The sequence below is a fragment of the Xyrauchen texanus genome, chromosome 36, assembly GCF_025860055.1.
Source record: "Xyrauchen texanus isolate HMW12.3.18 chromosome 36, RBS_HiC_50CHRs, whole genome shotgun sequence".
In the NCBI taxonomy this organism is placed as follows: domain Eukaryota; kingdom Metazoa; phylum Chordata; class Actinopteri; order Cypriniformes; family Catostomidae; genus Xyrauchen; species Xyrauchen texanus.
In genome coordinates this window covers 5,623,176-5,650,552 of record NC_068311.1, presented here as the reverse complement: position 1 = coordinate 5,650,552, position 27,377 = coordinate 5,623,176, and the positions used below count along the sequence as shown (strand labels likewise).

At 36.4% G+C, this 27,377-nt stretch overlaps 1 protein-coding gene and 1 pseudogene across 4 annotated transcripts in view; one reads left to right on the top strand and one right to left on the bottom strand.

Moving 5' to 3' along the window:
• The window catches only part of LOC127629951 (stromal interaction molecule 1-like), a 65,227-nt gene extending 45,569 nt beyond the window's left edge, over positions 1–19,658 (bottom strand). For all 4 annotated transcript variants that reach the window (XM_052107286.1, XM_052107283.1, XM_052107284.1 and 1 more), the window contains exons 1-3: positions 19,387–19,658; positions 17,513–17,643; positions 678–808 (exon numbers count right to left, since the gene is read on the bottom strand). In XM_052107286.1, the coding sequence (XP_051963246.1) occupies positions 678–808; positions 17,513–17,633 (252 nt within the window). In that variant the 5' untranslated portion in view covers positions 17,634–17,643; positions 19,387–19,658. The remainder of the gene's footprint in view (positions 1–677; positions 809–17,512; positions 17,644–19,386) is intronic.
• A 6,364-nt stretch (positions 19,659–26,022) lies between these two features.
• Positions 26,023–26,612, top strand: LOC127629465 (rho-related GTP-binding protein RhoG-like; annotated as a pseudogene).
• The last annotated feature ends 765 nt before the right edge of the window (positions 26,613–27,377 follow it).

Sequence of the window (27,377 nt, the reverse complement as noted above, 5' to 3'; positions counted from 1 at the left end):
ACCAGCTTGGCATGGTATAGGCTGGTTTAAACTGGGGGGGTTCAGCAGGGATCCCAAAGAGCACATGATTAGGTAAAACCATCAAAGGCACACATTTCTCCACTGCCAAATAGACTGATAAAATCTGTGTACTTAAGCTTAAGTTGCCCAGACCAATGGAAAGAGCATTTAAAAGAATAAATGAGCCAAATCTCATTATTTACAGCCATCCTTATAGGTCAAGGACCCTAGAAGGTAAAAGGATACAGTGAACTTGCGATCTATAACCTTGAACACTCAACAGGGTCAATGATTGTAGAGATTGTAAAATGAAATGTGGAACCTTAATTAAATTTTTTGCACCACATTTGGGAAAATAAAATATCCCTAAAAAAAAAGTATGCTAGTTTTCTGGTCTGAATTAGTCTCCTAGGCTGGTCGGGCTGAAAGACCAATTGGCCGACCAGCTAAACACTGGCTTAAGTCAAGATGGGAGATCAGCTTAAAGGCCATCAATCACCATGTTATTCATTTACATTAAGTCTGACATGAGCATTAATTCCATGAGAAAAATTAATCAACTGTAAGTTTGGGGTTAGAAGAGGACAAAAGTTAATCAACTGCCTAATTAATCAAACATTAGCCACTTAGAAGCAGCTTAGTAGAAGGTTAGAAACTAGAATAGAAAAATGGCATACCCCATCAGTCTCTGAAACATCCACATTTCCATTGGCATCATCGTCCATTTGCTTGTGAATGCTGCGGATGGCCTCAAAACTGAGGATGGCGTTCTCATCTTGGCATAGGGATTTATCAATGCGGCAAAGCTCTGCCGGAAAGAGACAGAAACAGTGAGTTACTAAAACAAAATAAGTCTTCAAACCAGCCAAATTCTTCCTCAAGGTCACAACGATCCTTGTGGGTTTCTAACCTCAGTTTCCAGGCCAAATCTTTAACTACTAGACCATCACAATCGACTAGAGGTTAAATTAGGAAGGAGCAGTCTAGTGTATTAAAAATTCCTGACCTACATCACAGAAGGTTTCAATGAAAGAGTGCTGCCACTTTGGAAATAAATGGAAGACAGTGACCCAATACAGCATGTTGCTTTAGTGATTACTGCTTTGGCTGTCCGAGGCCACAAAGCGTTCTTTAATGAGAACATCAAAAGCTAATGAAAACCGTCAGCATCTGCAGCAATTCCATGTCCAATTTTACATTTCCAAAGTCCTTCTAAAGTATCTCTTTGAAATCCCACTCTGCCTGTGGAGGTTTCCAGCGCAAACTACGAAAGGGGCTAAATATAGGACAGGAGGTTGTATTAACTAAAACTAGCTGACATCTATTTTTAGACAGCAAATCTGTACAGCTGTTGTTTTACCACAGAAAAGTTTATGAAGGCTAGGAATGCTCTGGTTTGTACCATTTCTTTACTGGGCAGAGAGAAACACAAGTAGGGCAATTCTATGAAACAGGTTGACTTTACAGAGTTGGTAACAGAATTGGAACAGGGTTGACTGTAAGGGCAGAAACATACTCTATATGTAAGTACATGAGTGCAGACGCATCTTGCAAAGCAAACTCGATTTCATGCCTTGCAATTCATAATACAACTTTGTGTTGCATCCTCAACGTTGCCGCAAGGGGTGCTTTAGTGAGATTATTGAGAACTGTCTGCTTCTACGGTGAGTTTTCTCTTTCAACTAACCTAATGTCATGGCAGATCAACAGTTTGAAGAGAATATTGCTGAGCAAGTAAGTTCAAGCCAATATATTTATAGCACAATAACACATCAGCTGAATGGCACAGACGTTTGAAGGTAACTCCATAGCTCCCTTGAGTACTGAGGTTTGTTCCCGCCACAGTAATGCAAGAATGCACGTTAAGCATATTCAGCCGGACTGCGCATTGGCAATGTGGTGGCCAAGCAATCGCATCTTTATTCACGTACTTGCGTAGAGTATGTTTCAGCCTCAAGTGTGTTGGCAAGGTTGTGCACAGCAAAGGGCTTCTTAGAACACACAATGCTGAATTTTCTATATTATTTTTATAATTATCAATTGTTCATTAAACATTTTAAGATTGTCTCCTACTGACCAACATAAAAAAAAAAGAAGATAAATTGATAAAGAGGAGGCTTAAACTTGTCCTTGAAGTATTCGCTTCTTGAAAGGATGATGTTTTTGTAATTTATGGAATAGTTTATTACTTAAAAAATGGAAAAATATCATGTCAACAGGGTTGATGCATAACTAGAGGACACATCTTCAAGTGTTTTAAATAATACCTTGTATCACAATATAAAAAAAGTGTATATATGTATATATATTTATTTATTGTCATGTCAGTGGAGTAATAGCTTAAAATACCCTTAGAATCATTATAGATGTGTTATTTGTGTTTGACTTGTTGTGCGTGTTTATTATTTACTTGATTTACTTGATGCACTCAGAAAATCACTTTCACTATTTTTATTAAACAAACACCAATAGAAAATATAAACCTATCTAGCAGAACATGCATCACAACAGGGCTCCAGGCTAACATGGTGGGACCAGCACCTGATTTGGTAGCAACATTGGAAAAGTAAATATTTTTTTTGTCCTTAATAAAAAAAATTAAAAAAAATACTAATTAATGATAGAAACTAATAAAAAGTGACATTATTATATAGTTTATATTATTTTGTCACTAAAATGCACATTAGACAGTATAGCATTTATTTTGACTTGATGCAACATGAACATGAACATTGATATTTTTTTGTTTGATTTATTTCTATTAATTGCTGTTTTTTTATTGTTATTTTACTACTGACTGTTTACTAGTCTTGAATAATTACTGAAGAACTTGAAAACATACTTCCATAATTAACAAATTAGTTTAATTATTTGTTGTGGTTTTGAAGCTGGTATTGAGAATCATCAAATTTCACTACCGACTACTGACATTTTGGTATATCTTGCTGCAATAACATGATGAAAATGTAGATCTCATTCCATAGAAGTGTGGAATTCCATCATTCCATCCCATTCCATCATTTCCATCCCTGTGTGGGGCAGCTGTGGCTCAGTTGGTAGAGCGGGCCGGCCACTAATCGCAGGGTTGCCACATGTCGAAGTGTCCTTGGGCAAGACACAGAACCCCAAGTTGCTCCAATTGGCAGGCTAGCACCTTACATAGCAGCTCTGCTGCCATTGGTGTATGAATGCGTGTGTGAATGGGTGAATGAGATGCAGTGTAAAGTGCTTTGAACACCGCTATATAAGTGCAGACCATTTACCATGGCGATGGAGGCTTTTCTTTATCATACGTAACACAATAGCCTCCTCCCCTACCCAGTGCAATTTACATTTCAAATTCAAGGACTGTTAAAAAAATAAATAAAAATGTAAAGTTCAATAAATGCATGACGTTTCCAAAGTAAATAAATAATCGTGATTATTGACCAAAATAATCGTGATTATGATTTTTGCCATAATCGAGCAGCCCTACACAGTGCTGCTCCTGAATGCATATAGGAGAAACACTGATATACATGGAAAATAAAGAAAATGCTAGTGTTCATTTTGAAATATTTGGTTTAACTAACCACTGGATGTGCTTAGCAAAATCTCCACATAAACACATAGTGAAAAATGGCAACAGCTATTCATTGATCAAGTAATTTTATACCCATATTAATACAGTATGAAGGACTCAAATGGCACACATTTTGCAAAATGACCCAGTAGTTGTGTGAACATTCACAAGTGGGATCCTTCTGATATCAGAACATGGGTGCTAAAGAAAGTTATGTGGGCAGTGTATATATACACACACACACACACACACACACACACACACACACACACACACACACACACACACGATGCTTGTTTGTGCGCATGTATGGGTTTTACACTGCAACGTAAATCAATTGAGTAAATCTTAGTTTAATGTTCGGTCAACTCTAAAGCACCTGTCCAAGAAAGCCACAAAAAGCAACAAAAAAATCTTAGCATCTATCTGTTCATAACAAGGGACATGATTTTGAAACCAAAGAGCCTTCTCTTACAGCACTGCAAGAGCTGAAACAGAAGTCTTAAGGATATACTTATCTTGTGAATCTAAGTGACCCTTAGGGGTTGTTAGGTATTTGGGGATGGGGGTGGGGAGGCTGGCAAACAGACTTGAAGAAAATCATATCTAGTTTCTGAAATGTATCTGTTACCAAACAGAATGAACTACAACCTTTGATGACATACAACCTCTAATGACGCAGGCTGAAGAACACAACATAAATTGAGCAAACCCAAAGAAATTAAACAACTTCCAAATAAAGTGTAATATTGTATCTCATACAGCTACTAAAATCAAGAAATGGACCTGAAGTTTGACATGAATTTGTTTCATTACGAGAAGAAAGAGACCACAGAGTTAAACGAAACATAGAAAATGGATTGCTTAGGACAACGGTCATCTATGTAGTTTAGCTGTAATTATGGAAAGGGTAATGTACCATCAGCCAGTCTCAACACAAAATAAACCCTGATAGGGTAATCGGGACTTGTATCATCCTAAATGTGGTTATATTTTGCGATACTGACTGGCTGACTGCACATTATCACACTTAATTACCTGGCTAATTACAAAATAAATAAATGAAAGTGTCTACAGAAGAAAAAGATGGCAGAGTGCTATGAGTAAAATAGACATAGCAAGGTGTCCGAGATTTATTTTCAACAGTCATTATACAAAAAATATTTCATTTAAAAATACAGCCTCCAGTGGCTGAAGCTGGAAGTGTTGTTAAATGTATGGGCACATGTGCAAGTAGGTATGCAGATACAGGCTGGAGATCTCCAAATGGGGGCGGAATCTCTAGAAGAGGGTGGGGTTACTCCAAAAGGGGGTTGCACCCACTTCCAAAAGGGGCGTCACTTACCTCCACACACGGTTGAGGTTAGGGAAAGGGTTAGGTTAGGTGCTCCCACTCCTTTTTAGAGCTCAGCCTGCAGCTGTATCCTTCTCCATGTATGTGCTCCAGTTTCTAGCTTAAATCTCCACAGAGTGGCCCCAAAAGATAGTAATTTTTTTGTTGTAAATGGTGTAATACAGTCAACAGAAATGCCCAGGGCATTTTATTGACCATATGCCCTAACCCAAACTCCAAACCCAAATCTGATCATCAGTGGAGTGAAAATGTAATCTAGGAGGGAAAACGCAACCTCTGAATCACACTCACTCACCATTGATTATGTGTGCATTACAATAAGCTTCCCTCATTCAACAGTTAGGGCACTGGTCAGGGAATCAGCAATTTCTAGGGTTGCTCCAAATCACAAAACTGTCCCAATTCAATGAAAACTTTCCAATGCTGAAACGTTCACTCCCATGCTAGTGTTCATGAAATACTGATTCATGCAATAAGGATCTAGGGAGCAAGATTTTTTTGTGAACATGATTACTTCCTAGTTTGGGTCCAGAAACTTCTTATCTCCCATTTCTGATGCTGTCAGCAGTGCCAGAAAAGGTAAATAAATTTGAATCGATGCAAATATGTCTGTTGGGAGATGCCACTTATCATTAACTCACCAGAAAGGGGTTGATTTCTGAGTACTTGAACATTCGCTAGCAAATGACCTAACAGAATTAAGTATTCCTGAGGTGTAACTGCCCTGACAGTTGGGGGTAACTCTATCAAGCCCTCTATCGCCATGCCACACTAATGAAAGAACACACGGTAAGTATGTGCAATGGAACAGTGTGCTTGCAATACATTGGCCAAACATTCACGTCTGCAGAGTGTAGACTACATTTCTGGCCTCAAGTTAGCAACTGATGGTATACAGTACATGTCAATTTTAAGGGTGTTTTATATAACCTGAACAGGACTTAGACCAAAACCATAATCACTGGTTTTATTCACTGACCACTGTTTAGATACAGCGAGTCATGTTTCTTGTCATGTTATGTAATAATTCAGTCCCCTGACAACAATTTTAATAGCACAGCTAATCTAGAAATGTGTCAATATGCAAACCTTCACGTTAAAATAATCACCTTAATGATTTTCCACTAAGTGTTAGGATACAAATGTTTGCACCTGAAAAGGATAGGGACACGCCTCAAGTTGCTTTCTGTTGATCCGCTGTTATATAACCGAAAGGAGATGAGGGGCCAGTTGTCTATCGGGGTCTGCTGTGGCTGAGTGCACCCACTGTTGCTAATGATACATTCTCTTCTCCAGTTGGACTAAAAACAAAACCAGACCAGTGCCATTAATGTCGTTTCTTTAAAGCATTAAAGCAGGTTTCAAAGTAGGGCTGCACAATTATGACAAAAATCATAATTGTTTATTATTTCTATTGATATTGTTCTTGCGATTAATATTGATTAATACACTTAACATTAAAACACTAATTTAGCATGGAGCATTTGCATGCCATATTCTTTATGTAGAATACAACCCGTAACGACCCGAGAACTTAAGTTAATTTCTTTCTGTTATTCACGTATATTGACTCGATCGGTGATCGGTAATATGGCCGATCGCATAAACCTATCACTTATTTGTGACATAAGCGATCGGTTTATGCGATCGGCCAAATAACCGATCACCAATCGAGTTACCGCTGAACTCCTTTAAGACTTCAGCAATACTGGCAAAGTGTTGAAAGACAACAAACTTGATTTAGTAGTTAAGTATGATGCAGTGGGAGAGGTATGGCGAATATGAAAAGTTTGTTTACTGTACTGTTAATGTGGCGTTTCACACGCGAAAATCAAAGGGAAAACAGCGCGAGCTGTGAAACGTTCCTTATTATCATTCATGGCGGCAGCTTCTCAGTCTCCGCCAGTGTTACGGTTCAACTGGGGTTCATGTTAAATGGTGACCTTTTTACACCAGACGTGAACAACCAGCTGCAGATTCGTCGTTTCTGAAAATCATGCTTCTGATTCGATGTTTTGCTCTCCATTTAATGTAAACTTATTACATGATGCTAGCATCATTGTACAGATTAAAATAAGTGGTATTATTAGATCAAACATTATAAGTATGCAAGATTAAAAAAATTATAATAAAATAACTGAGGTAGGAAATTGAACTCACCCATCAATAATATGATCAACACGACACTACAATACATTAATTCAATTCAATTTCAAAAGAATAAATTAATTTCAGCTACTAGATGGTGATAGCAGATGGGGGCATCTTTGTATTCACATGGGTTTGGGTTCAGTGTGAAATGGTGCACATTATCCAACAGCACGTCCATGTTAACTTGTGCCTTTAGAAGCTGATGGTCTTGTCTGATTATGTTATTGTTTGAAATCTGAATGCCATTTTCTCATCGAAATGCTGCACTCAATATTATGCAATATCATAAAATCAGTCAGTAATTCAATGAACAGCAATATATAATATATATAAATATTGACGCATCCTCACTTTTACTTACCCACAGATCATGTAGAACATTCACCACAAGCCATTCAGAGCTTTGAAAGGCCATCCAAGTATAATATAAATCAACCCCTCTTTTTGCAGTTTGAACAAATAGTTCTAGTCTGGTAGTCTGGTACAGTTAATTACACTATTAGACACAATAATCTGTAGCATAACAACATGGCAAACCATTTCATCAAATGTTGAAATGACGGTGAAGTAAACTTGTTGACAATGGGCAACAATGGGAATATTTTGGTTACTTTTTTCTGATCTTATGATGTTGATCTACATTAACGTCACTATTGAGACCTAAGCCTACTGAGCATATGTCCGCACTAATAACATACAAACTCAGTATGGCTTTATTAATGTTGGAAGTTTGTTCATTCAATTACTGATTGATTTTATGATATCACATAATATTTGAGTGTAGCGTTTCAACGAGAATACTACGTACATATTTCATATAATGTCATAATTGGACAAGACCATCAACTTGTAAACTGAGGCACAAATTAACATGAACACACTACTGGATTATATGCACCATTGCACACCGAATAAGCACTCATGTGAATACAAAGATGCCCCCTTAAATTGTCGCTGTCTAGTAGCTTAAATGATAGTGTGCTACAGTGTCGCACTGATCATATTACTGATGGCTGAGGTCGAATCTCCAACCTTGGTTATTTATTACATTATTTTTTAATCTTGCATACTTCTGCCGTTTTATCTAATAATACCACTTATTTTAATCTGTACAATGATGCCAGCATCATGTAGTGAGTTTACATTAAATGGAGCGCAAAATATTGAGCCAGAAGCATGATTTTCAGAATGGATGAATCTGCAGCGAGTTACCAGCCGTGGTGTAATTTAAACATCTTTATTAAATATCTCCCGATTAAATGGCATTAACAATAGCAGCACCTAGAGCTGCATGATTAATCGTTTAAAGATCGCAATCTCGATTCAGACACCCCGCGGGATCTCATTTCTAAATGACAACAATTCTGCAGTGTATGTTAATGTTCCCATGGCATTCTTTTGTAAGGCGGTCAATTTTTTTATTAGAAATTAGGGGGACGAATCTCAGTTGCCTCTGCATCTGAGACCGTCAACCTACGCATCTTATAACATGGCATGTTGAGTGCGTTACCAGTTGAGTGCTATTCTCAGCGTCATCCACGCACAACTCACCATGCGCCCCACCGAGAGCGAACCACATTAGTGACCACGAGGAGGTTGCCCCATGTGACTCTACCCTCCCTAGCAAGGGGGCCAATTTGGTTGCTTAAGAGACCTGGCTGGAGTTACTCAGCACGCCCTGGATTCAAACTCACAATTCCAGGGGTGGTAGTCAGTGTTTTTACTTGCTGTGCTAGTCAGGCCCCCAATCTGCACTGTCTTGACGAGATATTAAAGCAAACACAGCTGGTAATGTATAAGCAGATGGAACAAATTCCTCAAAATGTTAGGTCTGTGCAATGTCTAAATGTATATAAGCTGCATGCTGTCTGTTATAGGCATTCAGGCATTCTTACTGCATCAAATCAGTATTAATGTGTATCTAATAATAAAAGAGCAAAGAGTGGCAAATATTTAACTGGTTTCATTTAGCATTAAATTACTTTTTTAAAAGTTTTTATATTATATTTTTTAAAAGGTTTAATTGCTACTGTTACTGGAACACTTAAAGCACTGTTTACTCTGATCTCTATTTAATTACTGGTTATTGAATAATTCAATTGCAAGCTTGAAGCAATTATTACAAGAGAAACACTGAATGCATCATTATTTTAATTTAAATTGTGAATATATATTTTTTAACTTTTGTAAAATAACAGTTTCATTGTATATTTGCAATACCAAGTTAAAATAGAACTGTTAATGAAGCTTTTTTTTGCTCGTTTTGCTTTTATTTAGCATGTGAGAAACACACAATATCAATTTATTTTTATTATGCACTTTTTTGCAATAAGAACAAGGTGCTGCTTGTTTTATAATGTATTCGGTGCACCCTTGTGGACTTAGGACATTTTAAATTTATATTTTTGGTTTACACTTTAATTGCATTTTCATACAGTAGATTGAAGCAGAGAACATTTTGTCATAACCTCAAGTAAATTATATGTTACTTTGTTGTGTACCTTTCCAGGTTTTATAAATCACTGAAATAAGCATTTTTTCTTCAGAATCATGAGAGAATTGTGATCTTTATTCTAAGCAAAAACTAAATCGTGATTCTCAATTTCTCCAGAATCATGCAGCTCTAGTAGCACCTGTACTGTAGAGTCCAGAAACAGATTCTCTTTCTCATGAGAGCGCGCATTTTCACCTCATTAAAGTACTAGCAGCAACAAGTGAAAACTAAACTTTTAATACAATCACCAACTAAATTAAAAGGCAGGGAAGGAATTTATACATTTAATCATTATTTATATCAATATCATATACATGTTATGATATTTAATATTAAGAAACCATAAATTAATGTATTAAATAGAATGCAAACATAAAATTAGGAATAATAATAATTATATGAAATGACAACAAATAAATAATCAAAAAAGTCACCTTACGTTTAATTGCACCTATGGTTTATCAGTTTGTCTTCAGTTTGACACTAAGCTTCATATATTTGATCTAACTTAATATAGAGAATATTTTGTTAGCCTATACTTGATTTAAAGTCTTTTTTAAAAAAGCTTTTTTAATAAGCCTTTTAAAATTTTTAAGCTGTTTTGTCAGCAAAATTAGGCAAAGTGCCAACTAGGAAGAGGACATTTTTAATTAATAGTGACAGTGTGCAGAAAGCTTACATATAAGCCAGTTATGACAGATCTGGATAAAAGGAGAAATTATCAGTATTGGGATTGGTATGGGCGCATACCTACTTTATAGCTGTTTTATCAGTAAACGAACCTTCACGGTGCACCTAAATGATAAACTTCACATTTGCCCTCCTTAGACGCATGAAAAACAAAACTTTTCACATTTTGAATAAATTATCCACTGAACCAAGCAATAGACCTATCGGTGTGATTGGTTACGATGCTCAACCACTTTCTATTACGAAGCCCTCTACATTGAGAGTAAAACACTTGCATAGGAGACAAAATTACGTGCTATGCTACTAAAATGCCCGTTATTAGCCACTGCTAGTAAATATTCCGATTTTACTCAACAGAGATCGAGTTGTGTAGTGGCGAAGACGAACTTAAGCACTGCGATACTTTTCCAGAATAAGAAGCAAATAAGAAGCTGGATTCAGACAGGACTTTGATTCAGTCTCGTCTTTTGCTGTGTGCTGTGTCTCATGAGTGCACTATTTGAAGGAAATGAACCTTGTTTCTCTGCAGTGGGTCCTGAGGTGTCGTGGATTGCGGTTTCATAATCACGTTAGTTGAGCCATGATATGTCATTGATTTCGCAATTTTAAAAAAGCTAAAATGTGATTAAAATGATCGAAAGTGAATATAAAATAAAATGTACAATCTCACAACTGTATTGCGTAAAGTTGTATGAAAACTATATATATATTGTGAAGATGCCCCTTCTTGGTTTGCTTAATATATTTTTCAGTTTTCAGTTGCATTACGCTTAAATACCGTCAAAAGTCTGGCAAGTAAAAAACTAAAATGTACTAGCCGATGGCAATTCTTTTTCCAACATGTCCATTTGTTGGTTATGTTAAATATAAATTAAATAGATTTATATTTTGATGCAACACAAGTAGAACTACATGGACTGCCATAATTGACACTTTTCACTATTAGTTAAGCATTGCAGCTGTAATCTCGATTATTTATTTGATGAATTGCACAGATCTATTTCAAAGTCTACTCAAGTAAATCACTGAAATATTGTCAAGAAATGGGATATGTAAAGCATCTCATCATGTACAGCAAGAACAGCATCTCACTTAAAAACCATCTCAAGAATAATGAATGGGAAGAGAGGGAAAAAACAGGAAATGCCAAAAAACCTTACTTCCTTGAAAGCTTGTGAACGAACTTGCTCAAGACCAAACTGACCACAATTTCTATGTGTCTGTTAATCTAAGTGCTGGGAAAAGCAGTAAAACTCCATTATATATGACACTTTCCTAGTCTCTAATTCAAATTTAAACCTCTTTATAAAAGTTCATACAATTTATCTTAAATATATTCCCAAAGATCAAGCGACTTGGCCTGGTGTAACTTCCTTTTAAAATCGTCATCCATTTTGAAAAATGTTTTGAAATACTTGCAACTGACAAACAGAATTATCCTGACATGAAGACTAGGACTAACATATGGATTACACAGCACTCATTTTTAAATACATTCTGCTTGTGAAGCCAGCTTAGTTCATATAAAGTTTAATGAAGTGTGTTAGGTTGTGTGTATTAGTAATGCATGTTTGAGCCTATCCATGCAATACTAACACACTCACATAGGGTCTTTAAAAAATAGTGTAAAAGCCACTTGGCAGTCGAGGACAGGACAGTCTTTTACTATGTGCCAATCTACTGTAAAAGATATTTACTCTAATGAGTATGTGCACTATATAAGCAAACATACCATCAAGACCATCTCAACGGCATACAAATTATGTGTAAATACGATGGTAAATAAGGTAACCACAGTATATATTGTAAACAATCAGAAAGGAGGCATATGCCTCCTGCACACCTGATATCAATTTGTTTTGCAAATGTCTCACCCTTATGAAATATTTACATGAACCAGTTTCATACGTAGCATACCAAAAGAGTACATCAATAACTGCTGTAATTCTAAAAAGTAGGGCTGGGTATAAAATTATAATTCTGTTCCAAATCATAATTCTTGAGCCGAACGATTTTAAAATCATCTCTCTGATGAAAACATTTATTTTTCATTTATTAAAACAAAATACATGTTTATCTTAATGCTTCAGTGACTAATAGATAAATATAGGAAGCTATATTTGAGCAGAGTTCCACATTAACAGGTTTTCTCTCTGAGACTTTTTGTCTCTTTATTTACTTTTAGTCCTTTAATGCACCACTGCAACAGCCATCAAAGTGCCTGTCGGACGTCATTTTATGATTTTGCTTAATCCAAAAGTTAATTTGAGAGGTGTTGTGGAGAGAATTTATCAGGAGTCACTCACATGGCTTTAATAAATAGTTTAGCTGTAAAAAGGCTCATCAAACTATTGGACACCGTGAAATATGTTGCGTCCCCACAATATTTATAATCTAACAGCCAGGGTATTCATATGCACTGGTGGGTAATTTCACACATTTACAAGCCACTGTCGACACAAAAAATGCCGCTTGACACAAAGATGCGTGCATGAGGAAACACACATGATTATATTTTGAAGACCAGACAAAGAAATGTAGCTGATGTGCAGCGCAATCATGTCTCTTGGAACAAATTGTGAATCCTCAATTTTTTTCTCTGTCAGTCATCTGGGAGCAGCCTGTAAGAATAGTGCTGTCAATGAGATTGCTGCATAGGATCTCAGACTATCTCAGGATGCATATGTAAATAACATGCAATGACATTGGGACTGCAGGTGAATTGTCAATTGTCATAATTCAGCCCTAGAAATGGTTCTTGAATAAGTTTACTCTTTAGCTTCCATTTGTGTGTTGCAAAATTACCAATGGTAATATAAGTTTTTTTTTTTAGACATTGTAAAATAACAAAATTAGTTTGATAAATTACAATTATATATTATATATATTTAGCCTATTTGTTGAATACAAATGGGCATAATGCAGCCTTATACATGGCTTCGTTTGCACTAACTTGTCACTTAGCTCAGACAACGCAATGACTGGTCCATTGGTAGTGTTAAATTAGTTTTACCCATCCCTAACTTTTACCTGCAAATTATATATTAGAGTAAAAACAATTGTCATTTTCGACACAACTGTTCTTCAATACACATTGCTTTCTGAGAAAAAGGACTTAAAGTTTTTTTGGGTTTTTGTTTGTCATGACGTTTTTACATCAAAATCACAATACATATCGAATCGGCTAGGAAATATCATTATAATATCTAATCGGGAGGTCTATGGCAATTCCCAGCCATACTAAAAAGACGTTTAAGCTTCAGATGATAAAACAATAGATATACGGTTCAAATTGAGAAAAGTATTTGGCCAAAACTAATATTTCTGGTTGTCAAACGTTAGTGAAACATGTAGTTGATGTAATATACCTGTCGTTACTCTGCTAGGACACTTGTGTGAACTTGAGGGGAACGAACTTCATACATACACTAGAGAAGGCACTCTGTATGGGTAAATTCAGGGCAAAATTGTGTATGAAAAAGGATGGGACATTACAACAGCCTGTTTGACCTGTAGCCGGATGTTGTAGTACCAGCAGGCTATCGCTTAATGACTGGGCTAAGTTCCAATTCAACAAATCTTTAAAGCACACTCTGGACACTGTGGCCATTTTCCCATAGGGCTCCCAAGTCATCATATTGCAATCAAAATTAGACAGTTTGATTCAGAAATATAACACGGAAAAACAAGCACACTAGAATGCAATAGCAATTCATTTAAAAAGGACAACTTTTGTATCTTCAAGCTTGAGTTATGCTGGGCCCATTTAAGCAGAACATGATTGATGACGGACCAGTCCAACATTAATGTCACCATAGTGCACATGTGCTAACAATACCAGCTCTATGTAAACACCAACTGCATTAAGAAAATTGTCCACTTAATGTCCACGCAGTGCTCCATAAATAGGTTTTGACCAACGGTCTTAACTATAGACCCAATTAAGAAATGGTTGCCTGTTTTAAGGTTGGGAAATGAGAACCAGATTCTATTCAGAACCATTTTCATTTTTAAAAACATCCCGGAAGGATTTTCACGACATTCCGTTCTATTAACTTGTCTGTTCTAGGAACGTCTGTGGAACACTGTTAAAAAAATATGTTAGAAAATATGCAATACAACCATCTGAGCCACCTTGAATTTTACAGTTGTCATGAAAATCAGTGTATATGTTACGTTAAAGGGTCATGAAACCCAAAAACAATTTTTTTGAGATGTGAACAGGTACAGGATGCACATCAATGAAAACAATGATGGCACTCATTATGTTAATTGTAAAGTGTTTATTTTTCCATTTTATTTTATAAATGAAAGTTGAAGCAACGTCACAAAAATGAGGTATATGCGTAAACTCTGAGTTATCATTGGTTGGACAGCACGCATTTACGTCACAATATTCAGAGCGTTTCTCCACATTATTCATGAGAAGGAGCGCTTCCATCCAATCACAACGCTGCCTCATTGATGAGCTCACATTACAGTTACAGCGGAGAATTCAAACTCATGACATGGGCGCCGCTGTTCCGCAGGCACGAGACTTCAACAGTACTCAGGGAACAGGAATGAGAGCAGAAATTTACACTAAACACTGTGGTCAGATTGAAATCACTCCACAAAGCGCAACGCAGTCCATAGTTCGGCTCCAAACACACTGTTTATGAGGGAGGGCTACGAGCGCTGATTCCATCGCTTATTCGCCGTGTGTCGGATGATAGACATGATAAGATTGAAATCACAAGTCAAAATGGACCACAGTGCACTCCATAACTGCACTGAAGCTAGCATGTTTGTTGGTTGGCCGCTGGAGTATTCCAGGTGTATTTGGGGAGGCTGTTCTGTTTAGAATTGGCCGGTCATGTCTTCTCACCATGCGTCTGATCATAAACAGGACAAGGCTTCTTCAAAAACAGAAGACAATGATGAAAACCAAAAAACTCAAAGTCATGACAACTCTATCTTTGATCTACTTTACATAAAGTTTCAGGGATTTACATCTATTGTTTTCCGGTGTTGCGTCGTTCTGGAGTTGAAATAATGGGGGTCGTGTTCTTGCTGTTCTTTTGACGTGTCGCGCAGGAGCATTGTGTTTTTTTTGGACGCTGTGTCAGGTTTAAAAAACTTAGATTAGGCCTGTCACAATTAGTTAATAATCATCTGATAATGGTTATTTATCTAACCATGGTTATTTGAGATAACTGCGATTATTGTGTACTTTAAATTTCAATTTTACTCTCCAAATAAAGGAATAAATGGTGTGTTTGAGTGTCTCATCTGAGTGTCTCACTGAGTGCAGCTCCTGAAGAGCGCATTAAAACTAACCACTTTTGAACTGGATTGAAGCACTGTGATGCATGTGCTCTCTGTGGAGTTTCGAGCCATACTCCCACAAAATTATTAAGAGATGATAGAGTGAAGAAACACAGACTCTCAAAAGTCTTTCTTCATGTGAAATAAGGGCTTGTGAGTTTAATCGGAGAGCCTTAAAGTAATGTGTGAAAGTGAAGAATTTTGGATATAAATATTTTACTATTGCATACTTTAACCTGTTGATGTGCTCCCGCTTTTTGAGCACAAACCATGAAAATGACATACCTGAACTTAAATGGTTGTATTTACTGAACCCTTTGGAGTATGGACACAGTTGTAGTATCTTTTGAAAGATGACACTTTGGGGTCAGTTAGAGAACTATGAAGTTTATAGTAATGGAATATTTTGTGCTGAACATGTTTTTATAATTTAAAAAAACTATAATAAAAGTTAAATTAGTCAACCCAGAAATACAATGTTCTCAAAGCCACAAGTCTAAAGTAGTTAAGTTTCAAATTTGAAGAAGATCTAACAAAAAATGAGGCTCCTGTGAGCTTTGTTTTTCCTCTGTAAATCGATGGAAGCATTCAGCGTAAAATTAAGGTTCCGCCTCTCAAATTCAACACAATCTCTTGACGGCACTGCTTGGATATTATGAATGAAACTACGGCGCATTTTAAAAAAATAGACTTTGGAGATGGGCTCGTTTTGTTTATAAGACTCTAATATATAAGATCATATACAGTTTTACAATATGAATTCTGCTCAGATTGCATAGTTTGTTGAAGAACGAGGACACAGGGTAATTCTTCCAGACGAGATCTTATGTAAACAATGGCGAATATATCAATATTTCTTACATTTATCACTTTAATGGACAAAAAGTGCTATTGGATGTTATACAATGAACCCTTGTCATGGACAATTGACCCAAGTGTGGTGAACTGGATTCATCTGGCGATCGCCATTTCATAATAAATGTATGAAGTCCCGTTTTGATATTGCATGTTTTCATTTGACTCCTGGCACAAATAAACAAATTGTTGTTTCTGGAGCATTGTTATCGAGAAACAGAGATCAGATATCAATGTTGAACCCTCAGACCTTTGAAAAGATGTATAATTTGTTAATTACATATATAGACGGTAAATTATAAATAAAAATGTAAGCAGAGCGATGTCACTCCCGAGTGAGAACAAATGCATATCAACAGGTTAATATAATATATTTTAATATAACATAATAACAAAAAAAAAATCATATAATAGCCAAGCAGGTTTGCTGGGTTCCAACAATAACAGTGTAAATACAAAAGCATGACAACTAATCATCATAATCATGAAAGCCATAAAACGGACAATCGTCATAAATTAAATGATTTGTTTGACAATTAATCATCAGTATCTCGAGACACCTGCAATCTGTTCTATTCGTTATGCTGCATGCCTTAGTGGATATCAGAGAACCCCACCAAGATTAGAAGCCAATATAAGATTACTAAGACCAAAACATGATTTTATTTTATAATTAGTATAATTAATACTCCTCTATAGCTTTTCACATTTAAGTTTTCGTAAGCAAAGGCATCCATGCAAGACTTAACAGATCTCAATCAACTCTTGGAATCGACTCAGAAGAAACCTATCCCTTCATAAGGGTAGAACAGGCATTCAGAAAGATATTGTACACACCATGACGCTCTAGGCATCTTTATTTGACATGCTGCCAGCACCATGGTGCAGCCTAACCGAGGACAGAGCTTAACAGAGAATGCATAGCCATCCTATTTGCAGACGGCCCATATTTAGACCCCCACATAATTTCTAAATAAGACTACAGCACTGACTTCAAAGCACAGAGAGTTCTTGCTTGTTGAATGGGGTCTTCACTTCTTGTTTATGATGATAATGTAACTTTTCTCAAGCAAAAATAAGGTTTACAAGGCATTCTCACCTGACACTTCGTTGTCCACTTGTTGGGAGTCTGTGCTAACTTGAAAAGGTTTGTCCGCTTGACATTCCCACAAGAAGCACATACACACGATCCAAAAAGTCACCAGTTTGCTGAGCTCCATACTGGGACAGCTGGTTTGGCATGAGAGAGAGAAAGAGAGAGATCTTGTCACCTTCTACTCAGCAGATCTTAAATGGCAAGCCACCATGTAAAGTCACCTATTACCCTAACCCTGAGTTGATAAGGGGAGGGACTATTGTAATGTACACTAAAATTCTTTAATCACAAACAAGCCAAATCAGCACATGCTCAGTAGTTCTCTCTCTGCCTGAGAAACTAAAAACTGATATTTAAAAAATATTTTTTATGTCAAATATTTTTCTTCTGCCATCTTCAGTAATGATGTCTTGGAATATTATATCTATCAGTCATCACTGAAGCCTCCCATACATTATAGTATATTATAGTAATGTTTTTGAACATTTTCATTGTATTTTGCACTTTATTGTTTAATGTACAGTACTTTGTTCTGTAGTGCTTTGCAATGCATTTTTTATAATATTAACGGTCCTGTTTATTGATTTCTCTTACACACATCTTACACACGTTTGCTCATGTGCACTCACACATTATCATGTATGTTACATTATCACAATAACATATGTTACAAATCTACTCTATTAAAGGAATATTCCGGGTTCGATACACGTTAAGCTCAGTTGACAGCATTTGTGGCATAATGTTGTTTATCACAAAAATTACGTTTTTCCTTTAAAATAAAAATATGGGTAACAAACAGTTTTCCACTTACAATGGAAGTGAATGGGGCCAATCTGTAAACATTAAAATACCCACCATTTCAAAAGTATAGCAACAAGATGTAAACAACTGGTGTGTTAACATGATTTTAGTGTGATACAATCGCTTACTAACCTCTGTGTAAAGTTATATCCAGTTTGATGCTTTGTATCCAATGTAATGCTGTAAACCCTGTAATCCCACAAATACGAAGATTTAAACGTCTTTACAGCCTAAATAATACATGAGTTTTAACAGAAGAATTAATGTAATTACTTTGATAATATTATAAGCTTCACATTTCAGCGTTTACATCCCCCAAAAATTGGCCCCATTCACTTCCATTATAAATGCTTCACTCTAACCTCGATTTGTGCTAATATATATATATATATATATATATATATATATATATATATATATATATATAAGAAGGGGCAAGTCTAAATTCATTTCTGTGGTAATCAGCATTATGCCACAAATGCTGTCAATTGTATTGAACCCCAAATATTCTTTAAAATAATACAAATTAAAATCAATGATTTGAGATACAGTGGGTCTCCCCAACTTCACTAGGCAACATGTTTTGCACTTAAGTGGAAACTCTGCAGTGCAACAAAGTGTATTTGGCAATAGTGCACCATCATGCAACCCTTGCTCAGCTATATTGGCCACAAGGTTTATGGGCAGGATATTTATCTTTCATATGAATACAATCGGTATGGACTACACACCATTTCCTCGTAATAATCTTAATAATAACCAAATTAACACACGTTGTTAAATATCCAGGTATGACTTTACTGGTTAAAGGGCAGATTTCGACTAGTTTGAGTCATGCTACTCACATATGCTAATGAAATCTCACCACCCAAACATTAGACATACAGTAGTTGATCAATAACAAATCGCAACGTAATATCTTAATATTTCATACGCCTCTGGATTTATAGCAACACGAGGCCACTGGCACCCATATTTCTACGTTTCTTAACACCCAAACTCATCGCTGAAAGGACATGCAGTAAAAATACGACAAAAGCAACCGTTAAATCGTTTAAAATGCGATCCACTACCTCTGATCTTCGTTCAGGATCGTCTCGCTTTTTGTGATTCAACTCAAAGGTTCGTCTTCAGCGGCTCATCTCTCTCACGAGAATCCATGTTGCCTATTCGTTAAACATTGTTATTCATTCACACAAAAAAACACGATTACAGTCAAGCGAGGGTTTCTGTAAATTCTCCCTGCCCGCCGATGAGGTAATACGGCAGGTGGACGGCGGCTTCCTCGTCCTCTGTCAGGCCGTATGTGCTGCGCTTCCTCCTCGCTTCACGGCGGGCTCCCTGGCTGCGGGGCGACGCATGCGCAGTCACAAACTCTGCCAGATCACCAACACTGTTGCACACACACTCTCTTCGTAGATCACACTTTCTGTCTAATAAGCAAACTACTTTACAACTGTAGCTTCCACAGCAACAGCTACTCTATACATTTAAATAATAAATCCAGAGAAACTGCTATATATATATATATATATATATATATATATATATATATATATATATATATATATATATATATATATATATATATATATATATATATATATACAGCAATAATGTAATTTAGACCATTTATTTGCAGAAAATTATGCAGTGTTTTCAGACCTCGAATAATGCAAAGAAAACAAGTGCATATACATTTTTAAACAACACAATACTTATGTTTTAACTTAGGAAGAGTTCAGAAATCAATATTTGGTGGAATAACCCTGATTTTCAATCACAGCTTTCGTGCGTATTGGCATGATCTATACCAGGAATACTCCACTCCAGGCGCAAAAATTCAGGCCGGGATCCGGTCTGGAGATTGGGCAAGCCATGACAGGGTCTTGTTCTAGTGGGCCTCCATCAACACCTTGATTGACCTGGCTGTGTGGCATGGAGCATTGTCCTGCTGGAAAAACCGATCCACAGAGTTGGGGAACATTGTCAGAGCAGAAGGAAATAATTTTTTTCAAGGATAACCTCGTGGCTTGATTCATGCATCCTTCACAAAGATGAATCTGCCTGATTTCAGCCTTGATCAGCCCCAGATCATCACCGATCCTCCACCAAATTTCACATTGGTTGCGAGACACTGTGGCTTGTATGCCTCTCCATTTAACCATTAGGTGGAGAGCTGAATATATGTATAGATATTTACCTCAATTTGGGGGGCAGTATTGAATCTAATTGTCTACTGTATCACACACCCTCTGGACCATCATGTCCCATAGTAAATAACAATAATAATGTACATATATATCTATTTTTAAGTAGGCTCATTCATGGAAGGTACCATATTGAGTATTTGATAGCTTGTATAAAATGACTTAAGATACATTTGCTGTATGGTTGGACACCCACATCTATTGTAAAAGTGCTTTCCTGCCTTTTTTCTTTTTTCACTGTCACTCCAGAAAATCTGCTCTCGCCCATATTGTATAAATGGACTGCAGAGAGCGTTTGCTTGTGTGCAGCTGTGAAATGACTACACCGCTCTCTAGTGCCTGGCTGTGACATGGCAACATGCAACTCTAAAGCATCTGTTACATTTTACAGTCTAAATTTGACAATTTGCATTTTAAGAATAGGTGAAGGCAACATATGTGATGATAGATACAAAGAAAATAGGGTACACTGGTGCTAAAGTCACACCATAAGGAAAATTTGCTTTTTTTCTGGTTACAAAGTGTAACCAGTTGGAGCAACATAATTTGTGTGAAAATAAATAATTAAGGAAGGTTGTTTTGATTCAAATTCATTAGAAAAAATAAGCATCAAGTGAGAATTTTACCCCTTACTTGAGGTAAAAATGCCCCAACATTTGTGGTAAAAGGCTCACCGGGGGTTGTAGTGATATCATGTACATAGGGATAACAGTTATAGGGCAAAATTTGTCAGCTTTTACCCCCAATACTATGCTTTCACTCATTGGACATTTCTTTAAAAAACTTTTAATATAATCACTTTGAACAAAAACGCAAAATGACAAATAAGTATTTTGTCTCAAAATAAAGGTGCTAATTTCAGGGACTCTTATTAGCTACATGAATTTGCAACATTTTTAGAAATACATTTTTTAGATATTAGTCGCGATGGCCTGATAGTTCAGGACAATTTTGCAGTGCATAGCAACAAACAGGGGTTAGTTTTTGTTGCTGGTCAGTATTTTGGGAGAAAATTTAATTAAAAGTGCCTTTTACCCTGGGGGGCTTTTAGAATCGTACCCTGCCATCCAGAAAATGAAACTGTAATATCTATAATGTTTTAGATTCATAATTGTGAAGTTTGATAAAATATGATTGTGAATTGTGTTTAAAAATAAATAATTAAATAATAATTGTATTTATAACCCCAGTGGCAAGGAACACAAAACTCCAGAAGATGTTGGTTAATGGAAAAAAATAACTTTGGGAGAAACCAGACTCACTGTGGGGGCCAGTTCCCCTCTGGCTAACATCATGAATACAATGCCAATATTACTTATGTAGAGTTAAAGTCATGGTTTAAAATTATTAAACTAAGTACGTGTGAAGGGTCAGTGTTTAAACAAACATTTTGTATGCACTGTAAGATTACTGACTAATGTCTTTGAAGTCCATCCTGGATTAATTGCAGCAATTCATATAGATGCAATTGTCATTTTTAGTTGGCTGATGAAGGGTTTTGTTGGCAATTAATTGATAGTCTATGTATTAAATTTCATAGTGTAGTCCATAGTTCAACCTGGCCGGTCATTTTGGTGAGCTCTATCCTAATTCCAAGGTTCAGACAATGGCATATGAAGTATCCCATGTCTTATGGTTGGAGTTGGCATCAGTTCATCCTCTGAAGTCCATCGTAATAGACTGAAGTGATGTCTGGTTAGGCACCGGCTGCTATTAGTCATCATCACACAGCGACACGTAGCAGTGGAGTCCAACACCAAGCAGGAATGGAGCTGGATCCAGCTGGATCTCGTGACCTCAGGATAGGAGTCCAAAGGTTGAGACAGGGAAACAAATAAAATAATATAAGCATAGATGCCATTAAATTTTTTGCAGAGTTATAGATTCTGAGAAATGTTTCTGGTTGTGGCAGACCTAACTAAAGCAGCCTAATTGTGAGTTCATGGATAAATTAGAAGTATGCCTGGCTAAATAGATGAGTCTTTAGTCTAGACTTAAACTGAGGGAGTGTGTCTGCATCTCGAACAGTGTTAGGGAGACTATTCCATAGTTTAGGAGCCAAATATGAAAAGGATCTACCTCCTTTTGTGGATTTTGATATTCTAGGAACTATTAACAGGCCAGAATTATGTGATCGTAATGAACGTGATGGAATATAGCGTGGCAGAAGGTCACTTAGTACTGCAGAGCTAGACCATTCAAAGCTTTATAAGTAGTACAGAATTTTAAAATTAATACAAACATGTAGTCAGTGTAACGAAGATAAAATGGGGCTAATATGATCCTATTTCTTGGTTCTTTTCAGCACTCTGACTGCTGCATTTTTAACCAATTTAAGTTTATTTATTGACATGCAGTACATCCTCCCAGTAATGCATTACAATAATCTAGTCTTGAGGTCATGAACGCATTAATTCATTTTTCAGCATCAGCAACAGAGAGCATGTGTCGTAATTTAGCAATATATCTTAGGTGGAACAATTCTGTTCTACAAGCATTGTAATTTGATTTTCAAAGGACAGTTTGGTATCAAATATAACACCTAAGTTCTTCGCTGTTGAAGATAATGTAACAGTACATTTATCGAGAGAGGAAATTTCTGGCCATCCAATCATTTATTTCATTGATACATTCTGCTAATTTGGAGAATTGTGAAATCTCATCAGGTTTTTAAGAAATATAATGTTGGATATCATCGGCATATAGCAGTGGAAACTTATTCCACGATTCCTGATAATATTCCCCAGAGGAAACATATACAAGGAGAAAAGCAGAGGCCCTAAAACTGATCCCTGTGGCATTCCATACTTTACTTTTGTTTGGTTTGACAATTCCTCATTTACATATACAAAGTAGTAGCGGTCTGTTAGTGTCATTCTCTTGGACATCTCTTTACTGTGCAAACTACATCTTTAAACATCCCCACCCAGTCTTTTGCCTTTTTGTGTCACTTTCTCAAAGTGCACTAGGCTGCACTTACTTCCTGCTACAATCCCTAGTGCAGCTACTTAGGGTCAGTATTATTTAGAAAACATAAACTAAAGTGTTAGGGGTATAACAGTTATAACCCGGACCAGATATGGAGAAAGAAGACCAGGAGTCGAGAAGTTCAATTAAAAGAGTCAAACATTTACTGAAGTATAGTCTGCAGTGAAATTGGTAGAGCCAGCGGCAAAGTCTCACGAGGAGATCGAAAGCCAACTCGTACCTTACACAAAATCTTACATCAATTATACCATTTGCAAGGACATACATTCCATTATTTTACTCCTGATTGGCTAAAAGAACATACAGTCACAACATATAGACAGCTATGCGGCCTATCAACATTAATCAGCGCACTTGTCGTCCGAGCCCGAGATTTACATCTGAAGTGACCTCGCAGATGGTCGCGGGGCATCTTCGAGTCGGCCTGGTGTGCATCCCTGGGTTCAAAAACTGGGTAGAAGGTCAAACGCACACACAAAACACTGACGAACGACAGTTCTTCTCTGGGCACAAGAGAGCCAGAGCACACATTATCAGGCCATTTGAACCAAAACAGAGAGATAAAATATTCACTCCTCGGGCAGAGGAGAGGGTTGAAATAACATACATTTCTTCCCTAAAGAAATAATAAGAGAAAATCACACTTCTACTATTCAGGTCTTATTACATAGGACTTTAAACCATATAATTAGTCATGGAAAGGTAACAATCAAACACAGAATACATCTGGAACACATGTTTAACGCATTCCCCCTGACCCCCTCCCCTGAGAGGCTGGAGAGCGTCACAAATAAGCTTATCCCCCAAAAGACCTTCAGCCGACGTGCAGGACAGAGAGACTCTGGAATGTTCCTAAAAGAGACTAATTAACATTCAACACACATATGATTCAAAGTATATTTCATATAGTTGCATATAGTTAATTCATCACTTTATTAAAGAAGTTAAGCAACAGAATACAGATAGATATTGATATAAAAGGATATATATATATATATATATATATTGATATATCTGAAGAGCCAAGGGATTTTGACCCTCACCCTTCAAAAGAATTTTATATTTTAAATGAATTGTTTTGATGTCCCATTGACAGTGAGTAGTACAATCTTGACTAGCAGTTTTACTGTCATTTCTTTGAAAAAAAAGAAAGTTTTTCCCCCACAGTGGAGTAATTTTAGGCCCATAATTTATTTTGCATAGATTTTAAATATCAAATAATCTATTTGGCTAGAAATCAAATAATCTATCTATTTCATTTTCATCTTATTACACACAGTAGTTTTGATCAATGGCCTCCTTTTTTGGTTCTTGGAACTGAACAGAGTGCACATGATTTGATCTACACAAATCTTCAAAGTATGACAACTATTGCCTGAAATGATTGCATTGTTTCTGTAGAATTTTTACAAATTCTCCCCTGTGACATAGTTCCCCACCACAACTTCAAGTTATGCAGAATTGTCAGAGATATAGATAGAAAGATATAAATAAAGGTCATTGACAACCCTGTAAAGTTTTGAGGGTGTAAGGGCAGTCATTTGTAGAGACTGACAAGTGATAATCTGGCACAAAGATAACATACACAAGTTGTTGTCAATTACAACAATGATAAATTGGCATGGATCCTGGGTGTGATTCATATTTTATGTTATTTTGATAATGATATTAATAACCTCATGAAATCAGAATTGGAGTTCTGTGGGCTTTAGTTTATGTTTATTAGCTTTGAGGCCTTCAATATTCTACTGTACTTCTAAAAGTTCATCAAATAAACTTCTAAACACATTTAAAATATAGTCTTTCTCTCATGGGAAAACTAACCTTAACCTGCATTAACCAGCATTACACATATTCTTGTCAAATCAAATACTCTCTAAAGAGAATATCGCTTTAGCAAGTAGCAACCGATGGTCTTGTATGTCCCAACTGTTTCTTTCAAATGACCCTAAGCACCAGGGAAAAGCAAACACACATCCATCTTGAAAATACTGTGTTAAATATCCTGTATAGTGGTTGCTATCATAGATATCGATGGTTTTGCTGTCAAAGCATAGTTAGCAAGCAAAGTGGATCCTCGAGCTGCCAAAAGTTCTCAAGCAAAGTTTAGGGTTGCCAAATCTGCCTTATTTATTAGGATGTCCCATAAATTTGGTCGAAATTAAGATGCTCTGTCCAGGACACCTATTGACCCATATTTTAGTGACAAAATTTTACGGGAATGGGGGATTGGGGGTATCTCTATATATACACACACACATACAAAATATGTGCCTAGTATGTGAAAGTGTACATTTTACTTTAAATAACGTTTTCACCGATTTCAATTCCATTTAAGCTTTTTATAAAAAATGTGGGGCTTAATTAGGTCAATCGGTATTGTCAAAACTGTGCTAGTCAAGCCATTTCATGAGGTCTTTAATTAACTACATTATGTTTGACATGTTATGAGTGTCAGAGTTAATTCCCTTGCATGCTTTCTAGTTATTTAGGGTTGAAAGGACAGTAACAATGCAGAACATTAAGTGTGTTGTGGCTGGAGATGGTGTAGTGGGGAAGACCTGCCTTCTGATTTCCTTCATCACCAAAAACTTTCCTATTGATTATCTTGCCAATCTGTTCAAATACACCACCGAGTTGACTGTAGACTCCAAACTCATCTGTCTGAACTTGAGGGACACCCAAGGACAGGAGGAGTATGACCATCTGTGGATCATCTCCTACCAGCAGTCCAGTGTCCTCATTATTTGCTTCAGTGTCATTAGCCACGTGTCCTACAAGAACATCAAGAAAAAGTGGTATCCTGATATATCAAATCATTGTCCTAATGTGTCAATCTGGCTAGTGGGAACTTAAACATATCTGAGAGATGACCCAGAGGTTCTGAAGAAGCTACAGGAGAAGAATCTCTCCCCTCTCACCCAGCAAAAGTGTATGTGGTGTTGGCCAGAAAGATCCAGGCCACTAAATACCTTGTGTGCTCAGCTCTCACACTGGAAGCAGTAGAGGAAGTGTTTACAGAGGCTGTTTGTGCAGTCCTCAACTATGCACCACTAGCCTCCAAGAAAACGTGTGCTAAATGCAGTGGGTTCCAAACATGAAACCACGTTAAATATCTGGGGTTCAAGTCAAGTCAAATAATTTTTATTTGAGTAGTGCTTTTCACAACTACACAACACAATAATAGTTGTCTTGAAATGTCTTCAAGTCCAAAGTGAACAGCTTTCTAAAAAATCTGTTCAAAATACAATTACACCTGGAATTAAACAGAATTTTGTTTTAGGATTTTGACAAATTTAAAACAAAAAGAAGTCAGAGAAGAGAAGAAATATTTCAGATTCTGTACTATGTCTTTAGGCAACAAAAACGTGCCTGTTATCAGGTTTTTATTTCTATTTCATATTCAATTTATAATTCCAGTTTAGTTTAGTTTTCATTCATTTTCAATCTGTTCGTTTTAGTTGAATTTTCATTTTCTCAGTGTTTTCTAGTAGCAGATTTTATTTTAGTTTAAGTATTTAATGGCTGACAAAGCTAAAGCATTTACTGTATAATTTAAATGTTTAATGTCAATCAATTTCTCAGGGCAGTCCTGTGTTGTGTTACCTCTATCTAGTGGAAGTATTTTAATGTTTAATTAAAGGTATAGTTCACCCAAAAATGAACATTCGCTCATCATTTACTCATACCTCATGCCATCCCAGATGTGCATGACTTTCTTTCTTCTGTTCAACACAAACAAATATTTTTAGAAAAATATTTCAACTCTGTAGGCCTTCACAATGCAAGTGAATGGTGACCAAAATTCTGAAGCTCTAAAAAGCACATAACGGCACCATATTATAAATAATGTATAACATTTATAT